This window comes from Protopterus annectens, chromosome 15.part0 (genome assembly GCF_019279795.1).
Source record: "Protopterus annectens isolate FY-2018-M chromosome 15.part0, PAN1.0, whole genome shotgun sequence".
Taxonomy (NCBI): Eukaryota; Metazoa; Chordata; order Ceratodontiformes; family Protopteridae; genus Protopterus; species Protopterus annectens.
Window position 1 is genome coordinate 487,290,495 of NC_056749.1, and position 20,699 is coordinate 487,311,193.

General features: G+C 47.1%; 1 protein-coding gene across 1 annotated transcript in view; it reads left to right on the plus strand.

Moving 5' to 3' along the window:
• LOC122789778 (phosphatidylinositol-binding clathrin assembly protein-like) overlaps nt 1-20,699 on the plus strand; it is a 2,259,505-nt gene that overhangs the window by 418,992 nt on the left and 1,819,814 nt on the right. Inside the window, exon 5 of the mRNA XM_044057218.1 lies at nt 14,474-14,489. Within this exon, the coding sequence (XP_043913153.1) occupies nt 14,474-14,489 (16 nt within the window). The remainder of the gene's footprint in view (nt 1-14,473; nt 14,490-20,699) is intronic.

A 20,699-nucleotide genomic window follows, 5' to 3' on the forward strand; every position in this document is an offset into this window, starting at 1 on the left:
GTCGGGAAGTTCTAAGCCTGCATCTCTTTGTCCAACTTCTGCCTGTTCCTGCTTAACCCGGAATTTCCTTTAAGGGGCAGGTTGGCCAATTTTGCTAAGGTCTGGGCCACCATCACGAACGACAAATGGGTATTCAGAACTGTATCCCTAGGACACAAGTTTTCTTTCCACACCTTTGCAGTGCACAAAGGATTCCTGGACATTCCTTCCAATCAAAAGGCAGAAGTAGAAAAGCAAGTTTTGTCTTTGTTGCATCTGGGGGCAATAGAATCCGTTCCTGCTCAGCAGGTAGGCCAAGGCTTCTATTCCAGACTTTTCTTGGTGCCAAAAAAAGAAGGCACCTGGCGGCCTATACCTAGATCTATCCATTCTGAACTCTTTCTTGGTGATTCCAAAGTTCAAAATGCTCACTCTTCATCAGTTGCTACCAATGTTGGACAAGGACTCCTGGCTGGTAACTTTGGATCTCAAAGAAACTTTTCTATACATCCCTATCAGGGAAAGCTGCAGGCAGTTTCTTCGTTTCAGAGTGGGCAAGCAGCATTATCAATTCTCTGCGCTGCCCTTTGGCTATTCTACTGCTCCCAGAGTTTTTACAGAGTGCCTGGTTCCAGTCATTGCATTTTGCAGGCAGAAGAAAATTCAGATTTACCCTTACTTGGATGACTGATTCAAGCAAATTCTCGGGAGCAGCTGTTAAAGGATTTGGAATTTGTAAAGAGACTTTCTTCCCTGGGTTACACTCAATGAGCAAAATTCAAAAATGGTACCATCAAAGGAGATAACATTCCTGGGGCGAGTCTGAACACAGATGCCCAGATGATATATCTCACCCAGGAGAAGCAGACAACCCTTTCAGCTTACTTCAAGGAGTTGGCAAGCCTGTCCCAGCTCACTGCAAGGAAATACCTACAAGTTCTGGGATTCATGGCCTCTTGTATTCTCAAGATTCCATATGCAAAGCTGCATATGAGGAAATTGCAGTGGTACCGCAAGAACCTTTAGTGTCAACACACACTACCTGGATGTGATTATTCCTCTGCTTCCTTGTCTGCAGAGAGAGTTTCTGTGGTGGGCGACAGCCTGTTTGCAAAACAAAGGCATGCCTTTCCGTCCACCTCCTGCAATTCAAGTTCTGACCACAGACTCCTTGGTCTACGCCTGTGGAGATCACCTGGATGACAGATGCATATAAGGACGTTGGAACGCCCAACAGATGCACTTGCAAATAAACCTGAAGGAATTAATTGCAGTTTACCAGCCCTTACTGGCTTTCAAGCATCATCTTTTGCCTGGAACTCTGCTGGTCAGAACAGACAACACAACAGTCATGTGGTAAATCAACAAATAGAGATGGACTCATTCTTATCCCCTGTGCAGACAAACCATGATTCTATGGTCCACAGCAGCATCATTGGGCCAACATCTTCTAGCTCAGTTTCTTCCAGAGAGACTTAATGATTTGGCAGACCAGTTGAGCAGACAAACCCTGGATCCTCATGAGTGGCAGCTGAACACAAGTCTTTTACAGCATAATTCAATGTTGGGGTGCTCCACAGGTGATCTTTTCTCTTCCCTGGACAACCACCTTCTGCCACTCTTTTGCACCAGACAGCATCACAGCAAAGCCTGGAAAGTGGATGCTCTGTCTTTCCCTTGGACGCTACTTTCAGTTTATGCCTTCCCTCCTCTTCCCAGAGTATTGTTGAAGATCAGGGACGAAAGCTCAAGGGCCATTCTCATAGCTCCAGACTGGCCCAGGCAGCATTGGTATCCTCTGCTTCGCAGTCTCTCCCAATTTTCTCCATAGCATCTACCTCTGAAACCAGATCTTTTGGTTCAGAAAGGGGGAAAATGCTGCACCCTCATCTTCAGACTCTCCATTTGGCAGCATGGCTTATATGAATCAATCTACTTCTTCTCTTTCCCAGTAGGTGGTCGATGTACTTCGTGAGGCCAGGAGGCCTAGCACTAGAAAGTGCTATGCTGGCAAATGGGAAAGATTCTCTCAAAGGATGCAGGCAAAAGGCGAATCTTCTCTGTTTACTCTTCCTTTGATCCTGGAATACTTGGCTGAATTGCTTCAAGGTGGACTTTCCTTTTCTTCTGTCGAGATCCACGCTTCAGGTATTTCTACTTACTGTTCTTTTGAACAGCCCATTTTCTCTCCTCCTCTGATGAAAATGTTTCTCTGGGGTGCTAGAAACATAAAACCTCCCAGAAAGGCACCTACTCCGGCCTGGGACCTTAATTTTGTGTTTGAAAAGCTTACACTTCCACTTTTTGAGCCAGCTGCCACTGCAAATTTAAAGATGTTCTTAGAGTTTCATTGTTGCAATCATTACATTTGGGTAATCTGCTGGCAGGTTGCCCTCAGTCGGCCTGAATAACAGTCTTGGGTCCTGCGTCGGTTGCAGTCTCCTCTTCCATGACGTCCGGGGTATAAAACATGCAGCCGATGCCATTTTAATCGGTCTTTCTTGCCGCGTGGTGGCCGAAGCAGTTCACAAGTGCCGGTCGGCCGACTTCTGAAATTTTCATTTTCGAGTTTCAGAACCGAAGTCTACAAACTAAAGCTAAGTACCCCGTTGGGGAAACTTTTTCTTGCTCCTTACCGATGTCAGTAAAAGTAAATAATTGTATTACATGTGGGAAGCAAATACCTCATAAGAATTTTCATTTGTACTGTATTCCTTGCCTAGGCCCTGACCACAACGTGCCTTGGTGTCGGTTTTGTGCTAAATTTAACCAACACACTATTAAGCGTTGGTGTATTTTTGCTTCTAAATACTTTGGTTCATGATTTAACTATCCTGAAATGTTGTCCGTTAGCAATCCGACTGCAGGAATCATCAAAAAATGCAAAGAAAGACAAACGGACCGTCTAGGTCCAAAACCGACAACGAAGCTACTCCTAAGCCAGTTGCTGGTACTTAGTGAAGTGCTTTCACAGCCCCTGATGCCCGCTACTTTTGAGTCGCAGACCTTTACAGAGACCCATTCGGAGTCCGGTATGCTGCGAGATTCTTCAAGTATTGAACCCGTGGATGTCTCTCCCTTGGATGGGTCCGGAGCCGCTGAGCAGGCACCGGCTTCTGAGGGTGTTTTCAGGCCTAAAGATTTGTATATTAAACTGACGCCATCATGAAAAACAAGGCCAAAACCAACTACTATGTCTAAAAGCCGATGCATGAGCCACATGCTCGGGCCCCTATGCCTAAAAACAAATTATCAAAATGGTTGAGGATTTAATTACCTTGATCAGGGGTTCCCTTCCCCCTCCTGCTAAGAGGCCTTGGCAAGGTGCTGATTATGAATCTTCAGTTCAGGTTTCCATTTCTTCTGATTCTTCTTCTGATCAGGAATTTTCTGTCTCCCCTTATGAGGACTCCGATGCAGAAGAATCCATCCCTTCTGTTTCTCCTCCTGAGAATTTTTTTTTGGAGAGACTTTGTGCACCTTAAGAGAACATTTTCATTGGGAGAGTCAGGACTTTTCAGAATCCAAAAAGAGGCTTAGTGATTTTTTTCTTCTTCCTCAGCATGGGCCTTTGGCTATACCTCCTGTTTTAGACATTGTTGATGATGTTTTCTCAGAATCCAGCATGGCTCCTGATTCCCTGCCTCCAGCTCCTAGTAAGCCAGACCGATATTACAGGGTTCCTGACTCCCACAAGTTTCTTTTCAAAAATCCTACTGCTGACCCTGAAACTATTTCTCAGGGTCCTAAGGGTGTTAAGGCTTCTACAGCTAAAAATCCTACCCCTTCTGATAGAGACTCCAGGGCACTGGATAGATGGAGTAAGAAGGTTTATACGTCTGCAACCCTGACAATCAGGACATTAAACTGTCAATTTCATATGCTTAAATATCAACAGCATGTCATGGGCTTACTGAAACAGAAAATGATGTTGATTTCTGACTGTGTGGAAAATAGTTACAGGATTTATTGCATTCAGCTGAACAAGTTGAAAAGCATACTTTGCAATGTGGTTTTGATTCCTTGGAGGCCTCTTGTAGGGCCGCCGTAACTGGATCTGTAATAAGAAGGCATGCTTGGCTCAAGGAGCAAAATCTGCCTGATAATGTTAAAGCTAAATTGTTGGATGCTCCTTTACAGCAGGACAGTCTGTTTGGTAATAAGGCAGAAGAAGTTTTAAAAAAGATGGAAGACAAAGCTAAATCTATGCAAACTGTAAAAGATTTCTTGCAAGTGCAGCCACCCAGGTTCAGTTGGCACTGGCCTACTAAGAATTGATCCTTTCCAGTATCCAACGGAGGCGCTCAGGTCAAACCCAGACGCTCCAAAGGCTCCAGGTTTCAGTCACAAAGATCTTACAAGACAAAACAATGAGGTGCTTCCACCTCCAAATCATGAAGTAGCAAAGCACCACCCTACGGTAAACAGTCTCAGTGACTTTCCTCTGCCATTTCCAAGCACTTATCTTTTGGCAGCCCCTTTGGGGGGACAACTAGCACTTCATGCTCAAAATTGGCATCTAATTACCCAGGACAAGTGGGTCTTAAATGTAGTATCCCAGGGGTACAGATTTCATTTCCACACGTTGCCAATTCCAAACGGATGGCCACACCTGCCCCCAAATCAGTGGGCAGAGGCCCAGAAACAAGTTATGTCCCCCATGGATATGGGACTATTCAACCAGTACCAGAAAAGGAAAAAGGACAAGGTTTTTATTCAAAACTTTTCCTGGTACCCAGAAAAGACAAATCATGGTGTCCAATTCTGGACTTATCCATTCTGAATACTTTAATGGACATTCCAAAATTCAAGATGCTGACTCTACAACAGCTACTGCCTATGCTAGGCAAGAATGCCTGGTTGGTAACTCTGGACTTAAAAGAGGCTTACCTGCATATCCCAATCAGGGAATCTTGCAGAAGATACCTCCGCTTCAAAGCAGGCTGTTTGCATTACCAGATGTTCGTCGTGTTACACTGCTGCAGTCATTACACTTGGGTTATCCTGCTGTCAGGCGGTCGCGCAGTCGGCCAGAGTTCCAAAGTCTTGGTCCGGCATCGGTTGCTGTCGCTTCTTCCCTGACGTCAGTGCGCCATGGGTATACAAGATGGATCCAACGCCATTTTCTTCAGTCTTTCTTGCCGTGCGGTGCCCGAAGCAGAAGCAGTTCGCAAGTGCCGGTTGGTCGACTCCTGAGATTTTCGAAGTCGAATTTCAGATCCGAAGTCTTCAATAAAGCTAAGTACCCCATTGGGGAAACTTTTTTCTTGCCTCAGACCGATGTCAGAAAAAGTTAATTGTATTTCTTGTGGGAAGCAAATACCTCATAAGGACTTCCACTCTTACTGTATTCCATGCCTAGGCCCTGATCACGACGTCACTAGTCGGTTTTGTGCTAGATTTAACAAACGCACTATAAAAAGACGTTTTGATTTTGCTTTGCACTACTTTGGCCGAAGGTTCAATTATACTATGCTGTCGGATCAACCGACGACCGCAATACCGGAAAAATGCAAAGACAAGGATAAAGACAGGCATCCGAGGTCCAAAACCGACGACTAAACCTCTTCTAGGCCAGTCACCGGTTCTCAGTGAGGCGCTTTCGCAGCCCCTGACACCTGCTACCTCAGAGCCACAGGCCGCCTCAGCCTCCCATGTGGAGACAACTAGGCCTCTTGAAACTCAAGGTATTGGGCCTACGGGAAACTAATCCCTCAGATGGGTCCAGAGCCGCTGAGCAGGCATAGGCTTCTGAGGGTGTTTTCAGACCTTCACAACTTACCATTAAAACAACAGCCAAGACAAAAGTACCATTAAAGACAAAGAAACAAGTACAGCATTCTCCTGGACAGTCCTCCATGCCTAAGAAAAAGATGCTTAAAATGGCCGAAGACCATCAGGGGTTCCCATCCCCCTCCTGAGAAAAGGCTTAGGCAGGATACAGACTGATTCCTCTGATCAGGTTTCCATTTCCTCTGATTCCTCTTCAGACCAGGGATACTCTGTACCCCCTATGAGGACTCTGATGCTGAAAAATCTATCCCTTCAGCCTCTCCTCCTGAGGATTATTCTTTTGGGGAAACTTTACATACCATGAGGGAGCATTTCCATTGGGAAAGTCAGGATTACTCAGAATCCAAGAAAAGGCTCAGGGATTTCCTTTTATTGCCTGAGCACAGGCCCCTGGCTATTCCGCCTGTGCTAGATATTGTGGATGATGTGTTCTCTGAATCCAGCTTATCTCCTGATTCTTTGCCCCTGCACCAGCCAAGCCAGATAGGTATTAGAATCCCTGACTCTCACAAGTTTCTTTATAAAAACCCTTCTGCTGATCCAGAAACTATTTCCCAGGGTCCAAAAGGGGTTAAGGCTTCCATTGCAAAAAATCCAGTACCCTCTGACAGAGATTCCAGAGCTTTGGATAGATGGGGGAAGAAGGTATACACTTCTGCAACTTTAGCAGTAAGAGCTTTAAATTGCCAGTTTCACATGCTTAAGTACCAACAATATTTAATGACTCAGTTAAAACAGAAAATGCTTGCATGCTCAAAAGCTCCTGATTGTAAAGAAATGCAGGACTTATTGCATGCAGTTGAACAGGTGGGAAAACATACTCTGCAATGTGGTTTTGATTCTTTAGAGGCCTCTTGTAGAGCCGCAGTTACAGGTTCTGTGATTCGAAGACATGTTTGGTTAAAAGAACAAAGTTTACCTGATCATGTTAAGGCAAAATTATTGGATGCTCCTTTACAGCATGATACCTTGTTTGGTGTTAAGGCAGAAGAGGTGTTAAAGAAAATGGAGGATAAAGCTAAATCTATGCAAACAGTCAAGGATTTCTTGCAGGTACAGCCAACTCAATTTAGCAGAAATTGGCCAACAAAGAATTGGTCCTTTCCAGACAGGCCACAGAGAGGCAGATACAGACACCCAAGAGGCAGGTCTCAACCCCAAGGCTCAAACAGGCAACGACAGTGGGGCACCTCAACCCCAAAAGGAGGTGAGGACAAGTCTCAACCTTACAGGAAACCGTCACAATGACTTTCCCCTTCGTATGCCAAGCACTTCCCTTTTGGAAGCCCCCTTAGGGGGAAAGCTAGCACTTTTTTCTCAAAACTGGCAAACTATCACCCAAGACAAATGGGTTCTGAATATTGTGTCTCAACTTTACAGGTTCCACTTTCATACTTTACCAAGGCTAAAAGGAATGCCAGACCTGCCACAAAATCAATGGGCAGAGGCACAAAACCAAATTTCAGCCCTCATGGACATGAGAGCTATTCAAAAAGTACCACAACAGGAACAAGGACAAGGATTTTACTCACGACTCTTCCTGGTCCCCAGAAAGGACAAGGCCTGGAGGCCCATACTAGACCTTTCAATTCTAAATACATACCTGGATATTCCGAAATTCAAAATGTTGACATTACAGTAGCTTCTACCCATGCTGGGCACGAAGACTTGGCTTGTTACTCTGGACCTCAGAGGCATACCTGCATGTCCCTATCAGACAAAATTGCAGAAGATACCTCAGATTCAAAGCTGGTACAATGCACTACCAATTCTCTGCACTGCCCTTTGGCTTATCTACTGCGCCCAGGGTCTTCACAAAGTGCCTGGCACCAGTAATTGCATTTTGCAGACAGAAAGGAATTCAAATATATCCATACCTGGACGACTGCCTCATTCAAGCAGAGACAAAGGACATTCTTCTACAGCATCTGGCGTTTGTAAAAAGGTTGCTAATTTCTCTAGGGTATGCAGTAAACGAAAAGAAGTCAAAACTAGTGCCCTCACCACATTTTATATTCCTGGGTGCCAGCTTAAATACAATGGCCCAGATGGCTTACCTCACACCAGACAGACAAGTTCAACTAACTCAATATTTTCAATTACTGGCAAAAAAGTCCTATCTCACTGAAAGAGAAATTCTGCAGGCTCTGGGATTCATGGCATCCTGCATACTACTAATACCATATGCCAGACTGCATATGAGGAAATTACAGTGGTACCTAAAAAGTGTTTGGACTCAACACTGTCACAGTTTAGAAGCAGTAATACCAATGATTCCCTACCTACAACAGGAGTTTCGATGGTGGGCACAGGCATGTCACCTAAACAAGGGTCATCCTTTTACCCTACCCACAGTCAGGCAGACTCTAACAACAGATGCTTCGGATTACGCCTGGGGAGCACACATGGCAGGAAAATGCATTCAGAGCAAGTGGACCACAGACCAGATGCATCTTCACATCAATCAAAAAGAGATGTTGGCTGTTCAAAATGCCCTAACAGCTTTCAAGGACCTTCTGCATCCAGGGCAATTATTACTAAAGACAGACACCACCACAGTAATGTGGTATATAAACAAGCAAGTGGGCACTCGTTCTTATCCCCTATGCAGACAAGCCATGACCTTGTGGAACACCGCTCTAACGTATCAAGTTCATTTGCAACCACAATTCCTGCCAGGAAAGAAAAATACTCTGGCAGACTATCTAAGCAGAAATATCATGGACCCTCACGAATGGAAATTGAATCCACAAATCTTCAGCATGGTAACGCAAAAATGGGTATGCCCAGACATGGATCTTATTGCCTCCCCACTGAATTGCCAACTACAAAAATTCTGCACAACGACTTATCACAAACAAGCATGGAAAGTGGATGCTCTTTTGTTCATCTGGAAATACCTAAATGTTTATGCCTTCCCGCCACTGCCTCTCCTTTCAAAGGTATTCCTAAAAGCCAGACAAGAAAAACCACAGATGATGCTGATTGCTGCAGACTGGCCACGCCAGCACTGGTACCCTATCTTAAGGAACTTAGCTCAAGGCCCTCCATGGATTTTGCCTCGCATTCCACACCTTCTGACTCAACAAAACAATCAGATCCTGCAGCTCAAAACCCTAAACCTGGCTGCATGGCAGATTCATTAGTCAAACAGGCAACACCTCTCTCTAAAGCTGTTATGGATGTCATTTTGGAGGCCAGGAGGCCTAGCACCAGGAAAGCCTACTCAGAAAAATGGAAGAAATTCTGCGCCTGGAACCAGGCTCAAAGCCTTGACCCTCTTGTTCCAAACATTCCTCAGATTTTACAATACTTAACTGAGATGCTGGACAGAGGTCTATCGTTCTCATCAATTAAGATCCACGCCTCTGCCATTTCAGCACATTGCAACACGGATCCTCCTTTATTCTCTCATCCCTTGGTAAAGAAGTACCTCAAAGGGGCTAAAAACATAAGACGGCCCCGGAGGGCACCAACACCAACTTGGGACCTCAATTTCATTTTGGAAAAACTGACCCTGTCACCTTTTGAGCTAGCCAATACAGCCAAACTAAAATTTTTATCATGGAAAACAGCTCTGCTCCTGGCAGTAACTTCAGCACAAAGAGTCTCAGAGCTACAGGCATTAATGGCAGTGGAACCTTTTATAATTTTTTTATCAGGACAGGGTTTCTTTAAGGACAAACCCTACCTTTATGCCAAAGGTGGTATGTAGTGTGGCTCTTAACCAAACCATCCATTTGCCAACTTTTTATCCAAACCCCCAGAATAAAGGGGAGAAACTTCTGCATTCTTTGGACATACACAGGCAGCTATGCTTCTACTTGGACAAAACAAAAGCTTTCAGGAAAACTGAGCAGCTGTTTGTAGCATATGCTGCAGGATCACAGGGCAAGGCTATCTCAAAGCAGACTATATCCAAAATGGATAGGACACTGTATTCGTTACTGCTACACATAGCATGGAAAATCAGTCCCAAATAACATTAGGCCACATTCCACCAGGGCAACAGCCACTTCAACAGCCTTTCTCAGAGGAGTACCTACCAAGGAAATTTTGGAGGCTGCAACTTGGAGTTCAGTGCACACCTTTACCAAGCATTACCACCTGCCTCTTTACTCTAAATCCAGAGCAGGATTTGCCACTGCAGTTCTGCAGGGCCTCATAGCCAATCCTAACTCTTTATAGACCAGCCACCCAACCTTATCTTTGGGATTCTACCCAAGTGTAATGACTGCAGCAGTGTAACACGATGAACATAGTACAGTTTTGTACGTACCATAAATGTAGATGATGTCCTTCAAGGATGCATCTGCAGTCATCACATATGGGTTGTCCTGCCTCAGGCAGCCCTTCGGTCTGCCGGATTCCAAAGTCTGGGTCTGGCCTCTGCTGATGTCGCACTTTCCCCGACATCAGAGTGTCTGGGGTATAAAAGCATCAGCCGACGCCATCTTCCTCGGTCTTTCTTGCCGCGTGGTGCCCGAAGCAGAAGCAGTTCGCAAGTGCCGGTCGGTCAGCTCCTGTGATTCAGATACCGAAGACTTCGAAAAAGCTAAGTACCCCATTGGGGACTCTTTCTTGCCTCAGCCCATGTCAGATAAAGTTAATAATTGTTTAACCTGTGGGAAACAAATACCTCATAAGGATTTCCACTCTTACTGCCTCCCCTGCCTAGGCCCAGACCACGACGTCTTGTTCAGCCCGTGCTTCCTTCAACCGATGAACTCTTGGACGTCGGTCGGAGTTTGCAGAGGAGTTTTTTGGGGCCAGTTTTGCTTATAAAATGCCGTCGGAGACTCCGACTTCGCATTTAGTCAAAAAACGGAAGGACAAGGACCGACACACGCGGGCCGTGGTTTCGGCTGAAACCTCGGTCAGGCCTACCGCGAGTGTCTCTGTCTCGGCTGAAACCGAGTCCTTGGCTCTTCCTTCTACCGAATCCACGCAACCGACTACCTCGGCCCTGGAGGCCCCGGCCGAGTCGGTCATTGAATTACCTTCTGAAACGAATCTTCCGACACCATTACTGTAGATAAGTCTACTCCTGCACGTGGTGCAGCCAGACCCCCTGCATCCATGTCTATTAAGGCTTTCTCTAGGGCTAAGGCTGCTAAACTTTCTAAGGATTTGCCTCTCAAAGTTTCCTCTCAGAGACCCTCTTCTAGCTCTCAGATTCTTACCCTAGCAGAGGATCTGATTTCATTAATTAGAGGCTCCCAACCACATCTGGGCAGGGGCTCTCAACCACCTCCGGGCAAAAGGCCCAGGGTTGAGCCCTCTAATCCTCAGTCTTCAGATGAGTCCACGGATGGCTCTGATCTGTCAGACCACCAGGAGGAGGCTTATTCGGCCTACGAGGATTCTGATGCTGAAGAATCTATTCCCTCGGCCTCCCCTCCTGAAGAGTTTTCATTTGGAGAAACATTACACACTGTGAGATAACATTTTCAATGGCAGGGTCAGGAATTCCCTGATTCCAGAAAGAGATTAAGAACATTTTTACATTTACCTCAGCACAGGCCCTTAGCTATACCTCCTGTTTTAAATGTAATTGATGATGTCTATTCAGATGCTTGTACTGCCCCTGACTCTCTCCCTCCGGCTCCTGCAAAACCTGATAGGTACTACAGGGTCCCGGATTCACAATGTTAAGTTGTCAATCTCGCCTTCATTCTTGCTGGATGGGTTCGGAGCCGATCCTCGGCTCCGACTCGGCACTTGCTTTAGCTTAGGAACTCCTTTTACCAGCTCGAGGCAACCCTATATCCCATGATGCAAGGCGGAACTACCTCAGATCTCGTTTGCCGCTTAGCGAAAGAGGTCTCCTTTACCAGCAGAGGTAAGTGAATTTCTTGTCAAAGAAAGAGAAGCTTAGTTAGGGTTTTATTTTTCCTTTTAGTCATAGTATAGTCTGTAGTAGTTTTACAGCGCACCCTATTCCCTTGTTTTTTAAAACTTTTATACCCTTTTTAAACTTTTAGTGTAAAGTTTTAGTTAGGCCTAAAACCCCAGTTGTTAATCCCTTCCTGTGTGTTTGTGTAGGGGATTAATTCTGTGTGTTTTCTTCCTCCTAGGATATGTCTAGGGAAGGCAAGGTCTCAGGCTTCAAGAAGTGTGACTCGTGCTGTCAGAAAATGTCTCTGACAGACGGTCACACTTCTTGTGTTTATTGCCTGGGGCCTTTGCACCTGCAGGACTCCTGTGCTTTGTGTCACTCTTTTAGCCAGAGAGTCCTGCAGGAGAGGAGGAATAAACTTATCCTCCGTGGCTTACTTAAGCCAGAAGGTTCTCCCTCTAAAGCAGGGTCTGGGAAACCTTCTAAGCCACCGAAGGCTCAGGCTTCAGTTTCCAAGCCTCCTCCGGTGGCTCCGGCTCCGGAGCCGAGATCGGCTCCGGCTGGAACCGATGAATCTGCCTCGAAAGTAGTGGGTTTGGTGCCGGCTGGCTCCGATACCTTATCTACTGTAGCCTTGTCGGCCCCGGCTGGAGCTGACACTTTATCCAGCATTGGAGCCGAGAAACCTTCGGCTCCATCTGGTGTTCAGGGGACTTCGGCTCCGGTGGCTCCCGAAGAGATCTCGGTCCCCTTCATTACTAAGTATCCACTCGGCCCGGGTCTCCCTTTGTGGGAGCGGAGCCATCGGAGCCGATCTTCGAGATCTTCCAGGCTGTCTGACCACGACTTGGAGAAGGTGGTAAGCAGGCTGTTGAAGTCTCAGGCACTGGCCCAAATGCTCCATAGCCCGTCTCAACAGACTTCGGCTATAGCCTCACCCTTGAACTTCCTCCTCCGACTCCACTTCAGAGTTCGGAGCCGAGCTTCTCGGGACAGCGACTGTTTCGGTGCCGGAGCCGATACATCCTTCGGCTCAGTCATCCTCGGCTCCGATCTCCTCCTTGAGACCTTCCTTGGAGGGATCCGGTCGTCGGGTTTCCTTGTCGGCTCCGAGGGGCTAGTGGCATCGGACCCTTGTCCGACCCGCTCTCCCTCTCGGGCTTCGGCTTTGGTAAGCTCGGCGCCGACATCGGCCTCGAGCCTTCCCTCTCAGTGGAGCCGGGCATTCCTATTTCCTCGAGCGGGATATTCCGGCCTCCCGGGAGGGAGCCTTTGAGGTGATGAGGAGTGTCCTGGCCTCTGAGCCTGGTCAACGGTCCATCCCTCTAGCTCCTCCCTCATCAGTGCCTGCAGACGCCTCTTGCCAGCCTCTTGCTCTCAAGCCCAGGGATCCATCGCCCCAGGTTTCCCCATTGGGAATTTCCTCCTCTTCCGAGGTTTCTCCTGATCCTGCAGGGGAACCCCTCGGAAGAGGACGGTAAGAGGAAACACACTGACTCCCCTGAGTCTACTACATCTGATACTGACTTAGATGAGTCGGAGGGTTCCCCACGGTCCCCCTCTGAGGATGTCTCCTTTTCAGACATCCTTGAGCTCCTCAAACAGAGGGGGAATTGGCCCTCCATTGATCCCTCCGAGGATGAGTCTGTATACCTGGAGGCTTTGGATCCCGACCCTCCACCTCCTGGGTGTCTCCGCCTTTCGACCCACTGATGCAGGTAGTGGCTCGGAAGGCGTGGGCGGCTCCAGATTCTGTGGAACCTGTCCCCAGGAGACCATCCAAATTCATCACGGCCCCTACGGACAAACAGTTCCTTTCCAAGGGTGTCTCTGTGGATGCTATGGTGGTGGCGGCCACTAAAAAGGAACTGGCGGATCCTTCAGTACCTGTCCATCCTCCTAACAACTCTAGGACCATGGACAGGTATGGAAAGCGGATGTTTTCTTCAGCGACTTTTGCTATCGTCGCTGAATTATCTTTGTCACTTCACCAGGCTTCAACGAGATATTCTCAAAGAACTGGGTGAAGTAGTCCAGGATCCTTCTGCTGCTGGGGCTCAGGAAAAGATTGCCTCGCAGCTTGCAATCCTGAATTCCATATCTAACTCCTCCATGCGGCTCATATCCTATGCGGCCGATGGAGCGAGCAGGGCCGCAGGCACAGGAGTTGCTCTTAGACGCCAAGCCTGGATGCGGCTTTGTAATTTTGCGGACCCCTTTAAGGCATCCTTCACTAATACCCCTTTGATGGTTCGGCTTTGTTCGGACCTCAGGTGAAGGATACCTTGACCAGGTGTGAGCAGGACGGTAAAACTCTTTCTGCCGTTGGAGTCCAGTTTTCCACTCCTTCTAGACCATATCCCAAGGGTCAGAAGGGGGGGAAGATGTGGTTCAAAAGCCCAAGGAGCTACACGGACGCGTGGTCAGTTTACCCCAGAGGCAGAGGGGTAACAATAATAGACGCCCTAGAGGCAGGGGGGGTCCTCAGAACCAGGGCAACAGGGAGTCTCTTCCTGAGAAGCCCTTTCAGCATCCCTGAGGTGTTGCCCGACTGTCCACCCTTGGAGGCAGTCGGGGGAAGGATTTCGCTGTACCCAGTAGCCTGGCAATCCCTATCTCAAGAGAGTTGGGTACAGTCGATCATAACCGAGGGTTACAAAATCCCTTCAAAGGTTTCCCAGACTCTACAATCCCTTCCAGACATCTCACCCGGTCAAAGGGATTTGGCAGAACAGGAGGTTTCAAAGCTCCTAGAAAAAAGAGCCGTCCAGACTGTGCCAGCAGACCAGGTAGGATCCGCGTCTACTGAGATTCTTTTGGTCCCCAAAAGGACGGAGATTGGAGACCAATATTAGACCTGAGCAATCTAAACAGATTTGTCAAGAAGGCAAGATTCCGGATGGTCACGCTTCAGTCCATTCTGCCCTTTCTGGGCAAGGACAACTGGATGTGCTCTATAGACCTTCAGGATGCACTATCACATAAAGAGTCACAGACGCCCAGAAGGTTTCTCCGCCAGGCTAGGGACCAGTCATTACCAATTCAGAGCACTGCCCTTTGGCCTCACTTCAGCCCCCAGAGTGTTCACCAAATGCATGGCAGTGGTCACAGCTCATCTGAGACGTCAGGGATTCCAGGTGTTTCCCTACTTGGACGACTGGCTCCTCTCCGTCACCACCAAGTGTCAGCTTCTTCAGTCCAGAGACTACACTCCACAGCTTTGCAGGAGTTTGGGAATTTCAGTAAATTTCGAAAAATCTTCTCTGCTGCCTTGCCAATCTATCACCTTTATAGGCGCAGAATTAAACACCATCAAAGTGATAGCCAGACTAACAGAGCAAAGAATTCTGGACATCCAAAAATTCGTTCGGCTTCTATTGCAAAGCAACAAGATCAAAGCCAGATTTATACTGAAGGTTCTAGGTCTTATGGCTGCGGCCATTGTTCTTCTACCACTGGCTCACTTCCACATGCGTCTTCTGCAGTGGATGCTATTCACGCAGTGGTCGTACCACAGTCTCCCGATGAGGCACGAAATCTTGGTCACACAGTCGTGCAGAGCTCATCTGAACTGGTGGATATCTTCCCCTCTTCTTCATCAGGGCCGACCCTTTATTCCCCCTCCTCCAGTTGCCACAGTCACTACGGATGCCTCTCTGATCGGGTGGGGGGGGGCATTATCAGGGCAGGATGGTCCACGGGACGTGGCAACCCATAGAATACCATCTGCACATAAATGTCCTGGAGATGAGAGCAGTGCTTTTAACGTTGCAAGCCCTCAACGACTTTCTTCCCACGGGGATTATTGCAGTACAAACGGACAACATGTCCGTGGTCTGGTACATCAACAAACAGGGCGGGACCAGGTCCTATCCGTTATGTCGAGAAGCTCTCAGACTTTGGCAATGGGCGATCTCTTCTCAGCGGTTTCTGATAGCAACGCACATCCCCGGCAGGTCCAACCTTTTAGTGGACAGGCTGAGCAGATCCATTCTGATGCCTCACGAGTGGTCTCTCAATCAATCTGTAGTGGATCAGATTTTTCTGAAGTGGGGCACTCCTTGTTGTGATCTTTTTGCTACTCCGCAAAACAAGTGCCCCGATTTTTTTCACTCTTTTTCCCCTTCCAGGCCAACCCCTGAGAGACTCTCTAACCCAGGATTGGCCCCGGGACTTCTACGCTTTTCCTCCCTTTCCCTTGAATTCCACAAGTCATTCAGAAAGCCACCGTTTTGAGAGCCAAGTTGATCCTCATTGCCCCATATTGGCCTCGACAAATTTGGTTTCCGTCTCTGCATCGTCACCTTCTGGTGCAGCCCTGGCATCTGGACCCAGTTCCGGATCTCTTGATCCACCAGTCGGGTCAGCAGCACCGAGCCATTCATTCTCTCAACCTCACTGCTTGGTTGCTCCACTTCCTACCCTAGCCAGGCTACCGATGATTTCGGACTCAGTCAGAGGCATTTTAGTGTCTTCTTTGAAGTCGTCCACTAGGACTGTTTATGCTAGCAAGTGGCGACGTTTTTCTATTTGGGCAAATTCCAAAAAAATTGATCCCTTTACTGCTCCTGTACATTCGGTTTTAGATTTCCTGGCGGAGGTTTTTCATTCAGGATCCTCGTCATCTACAGTCAAAGTACAACTGGCTGCTGTTTCCAAGTATCATGTTGGCTTGCATGACAATAACATTATGTCTCATAGATTATGCAAGGCCTTTCTGAGAGGAGTTTTTCTCCTAAAACCACCTATAAAGCATCCTCCTCCGCAATGGGATCTAAACTTAATGTTGGCATCCTTGATACTACCTCCCTTGAACCGTCTGCTTCATGTTCTTTGAAATTATTGACCTGGAAAACTATATTTTTACTGGCTGTCACTTCTGCAAGAAGAGTTTCCGAGATTCAAGCTCTCTGCATTCGTTCCCCTTATTTGGTTTTTCATAAGGACAGGGTATCATTAAGAACTAACCCTTCCTTTCTTCCCAAAGTCGTATCTCAAACCAACATTAACCAATCTATAGACCTACCAGTCTTTTTCCCAAACTATTCGACAGAGCTGAACAGAAACTGCATTTTTGGATGTCCATCGTCAGCTCAGGTACTATTTGCATAGAACTAAACAATTCAGAAAATCGGACCAATTATTTGTCTCCTATGCAGAAAACAGGATAGGTCTTCCAGTCTCTAAAGTGACCTTATCCAGATGGTTAACTTCCACTATTTCCTATGTATACTCTCTCAGAGGCAAGCAGCTATCTTCTAAGCCAAAAGCACACTCAACCAGGAGTCTATCCACTTCTGCAGCTTTTCAGGATAGACTACCCATTGATACCATTTGTGCAGCAGCTACTTGGGCTACGCCTCATACCTTTGTCTCTCATTACAAATTGGACTTGGCCTCCAGAGATAGGGCCAGTTTTGGTTCCACAGTTCTCAAGAGTCTGTTCCATTGAGCCACCCGGGATACAGGTGCTAGGGACGCGGTCCCATCCAGCAAGAATGAAGGCGAGATTGACAACTTAACATTTAGAAGTTATGTACCTACCATAACGTTCCATGTTAGTTGTCTTCTCTCGCCTTCTTTCTTGCGTCCCTCCCTCCTTCCCCCTGGCCTGGACAGATCTTGAAGAGTTCCTATTAGGTTGTTTCCTCCTGAGCCTTCATATGAGGACTTCTATTAGGATCTTATGTTCCTAATTATGTTAGGATAGTCTTTAGCAGGGTAGGTTAGCTACCAAACGAGATCTGAGGTAGTTCCGCCTTGCATCATGGGATATAGGGTTGCCTTGAGCTGGTAAAAGGAGTTCCTAAGCTAAAGCAAGTGCCGAGTCGGAGCCGAGGATCGGCTCCGAACCCATCCAGCAAGAAAGAAGGCGAGAGAAGACAACTAACATGGAACGTTATGGTAGGTACATAACTTCTAATTTTCACCTGTACAAGGCCCACTCTGCTGATCCAGAAACTATTTCCCAGGGCCCTAAAGGGGTTGCAGCTGCCACTGTTAAAAATCCTCTACCCTCTGAAAGGGAGTCCAGAGCATTAGAGAGATGGAGTAAGAAAGTGTATACGTCTGCAACTCTTTCCATGAGGGCATTAAACTGTCAATTCCATATGATACAGTATCAAGAGTATTTACTAGATGAATTGCATAAGAAACTGTCCTCTTCTGAACCCCTTGATCGTAAATCACTTCAGGATCTGGTGCATAACTCCCAGCAGGTTAGTAACCATTTCTTGCAGTGTGGCTATGATGCATTGGAAGCTTCATGTAGATCTGTTATGACAGGTGCAGTTATACGTAGGCATGCCTGGCTGAAGGAACAATCTCTGCCAGACCATGTTAAGGCTAAGCTTTTGGATGCTCCTGTGGAAAAGCAAAAATTATTTGGTTCGACGGCTCAAGAGGTTTTAAAGAAATTTGAAGAAAAGGCAAAATCTGTGCAAACAGTTAAAGACTTTCTGCAAGTCCAACCTCCAAGATTCAGCAGAAATTGGCCTACTAAGAATTGGTCCTTTCCGGACTCAGACAGATCTCAAAGAGGCAGAAATAGACGTGCCAGAGGTAGAGGCCAAGCTAGAGGCTCCTACAGAGGCCGTCAGTGGCAGCCTCCCAACCAGAGAGGTGGTGCAGGAACTACAACTGCTACACCAGGACAGACTCAATGACTTTATTTTGACTCCACCGACCAGGGCTCAATTAGAAGCACCTTTGGGCAGAAAGCTTTCTTTATTCTCAAAAAATTGGCACAACATTACAAGGGACACATGGACACTGCAAATAGACAAAGGTTTACAGGTTCCATTTCCACTCATTGCCAAAAAGAAAAGGCATGCCAAACCTGCCACCAAATCAGAGGGCAGAGGCTTTGAAACAAATTACCAACTTAATGCAAATGAAAGCCATAGAAAAGGTACCTCTTTCAGAACAAGGCCAGGGATTTTACTCAAGATTATTCCTTGTTCCAAGAAAAGAAAATCAATGGAGGCCTGTTCTCGACTTGTCCGCACTGAACACGTACCTCATTGTGCCAAAATTCAAAATGCTGACTCTACAGCAACTCCTTCCCATGCTGGGTAAGGGGTCTTGGCTGGTGACTCTGGACCTCAAGGAGGCATACCTGCATGTCCCTATTCGACAAAGCTGCAGAAGACAACTCAGATTTCTTGCAGGGACAGAGCATTATCAATTCTCAGCATTGCCCTTTGGCTTATCTACTGCGCCCAGAGTATTCACGAAATGCCTGGCATCAGTAATTGCACACTGCAGACTTCAACGGATTCAAATCTACCCATATCTGGACGACTGCCTTAATACAAGCAGACAGCAAGCAAACTTTGTTAAAGGACTTGGACTATGCCATCCACCTGATGTCCTTCAAGGATGCATCTGCAGTCCTTACAAATGGGTTGTCCTGTCATCAGGCAGCCCTTCGGTCGGCCGGATTCCAAAGTCTAGGTCTGGCCTCGGCTGGTGTCGCACTTCACCCGACGTCATAGCTGCAGTTCTTCGGGTATAAAGGCATCAGCCGACGCCATTTTCCTCTGCCTTAATACAAGCGGACAGCAAGCAAACTTTGTTAAAGGACTTGGACTATGCCATCCACCTGTTACAGGCCTTGGGGTATACAGTCAACATCCACAAATCAAGACTGGTTCCATCCCAAAGAATAACCTTTCTGGGTGCAGATCTAGACACAACCACCCAGATGGCTTTTCTCACAGAAGAAAAACAAGAACAGCTACCAGTTTACTTTCAGAATCTCACAAGACAAACTCAGATGACTGCAAGGAGAATCCTGAAGGCCCTGGGTTACATGGCATCTTGCATTCTTCTAATTCCACAAGCAAGGCTTCATATGAGGAAGTTACAATGGTACCTAAGAAGTTTATGGACTCAGCACAGTCACAGTTTAGAAGCTCTGATCCCACTCATTCCTTGCCTTCAAAAGGAATTCCTGTGGTGGGCTCAAGCCTGCTGGTCGAACAGCGGGCTGCCCTTCAGCAAGCCAAGAGCCAACCAAACCATCACCACGGACGCCTCAGACCAAGGTTGGGGAGCGCACATGGAGGACAGATGTATACAAGGGCTATGGACACAGAGAGATGCACATAAACCAAAAGGAATTGCTGGCAGTGATGCACGCAATCGAGGCCTTCAAACCTTTCCTTCAGCAAGGCCACCTGCTCATAAGGACAGACAACACCACTGTTATGTGGTACATAAACAAGCAAGGAGGCACCCATTCCTACCCCCTTTGCAGACTGACAATGCACCTATGGGAACTGGCATTGAAACTCAACATACAGCTACAGTCCCAATTCGTGCCTGGGAAAGACAATACACTGGCAGACAGATTAAGCAGAACTACCATGGACGCACACGAATGGATGCTACACCCAGATATCTTCTTACAAATCACTTAATCATGGGGAAGGCCGGAAATAGATCTGTTTGCTTCCCCCCTAAATCATCAACTGAAGAAATTCTGCTCAAAGACATACCACCCAAAAGCATGGAAGGTGGACGCTCTCTCTCTTTCAGCTGGAAAGCTCTAACAGTGTATGCTTTCCCACCTCTTCCACTAATGGCCAAGGTCCTACTGAAGATCAGGACAGAGCAGCCCAGAGTAATCCTGATAGCCCCAAACTGGCCAAGGCAGCACTGGTACCCACTGCTAAAAAGCTTGTCACAGACAAAACCATGGCCTCTACCCCTATGGCCACTACTACTGACACAGCACAATTTCAGGACTCTACACTCCAACCTGAAAACCTTGCAGCTAACAGCCTGGAGAATACCATGACTCTTCCTGAGGGAAACCTATCCCAGACAGTGAGGGATATTATTATGGAAGCTCGCCGACCTTCCACAAGGAAGGCATATACAGCAAAATGGAAAATATTTCACACCTGGAACACAGCAAAGGGCCTAGATGTGACTGTGATAAATATGGCATACATACTGGAATATTTGGCAGAATTGTACCACAGTGGCCTGTCTTACTCATCCATCAAGATACATGCCTCTGCAATCTCAGCAGAATACAATCTAAATCCGCCTGTCTTCTCTCACCCTCTTCTAAGACAGT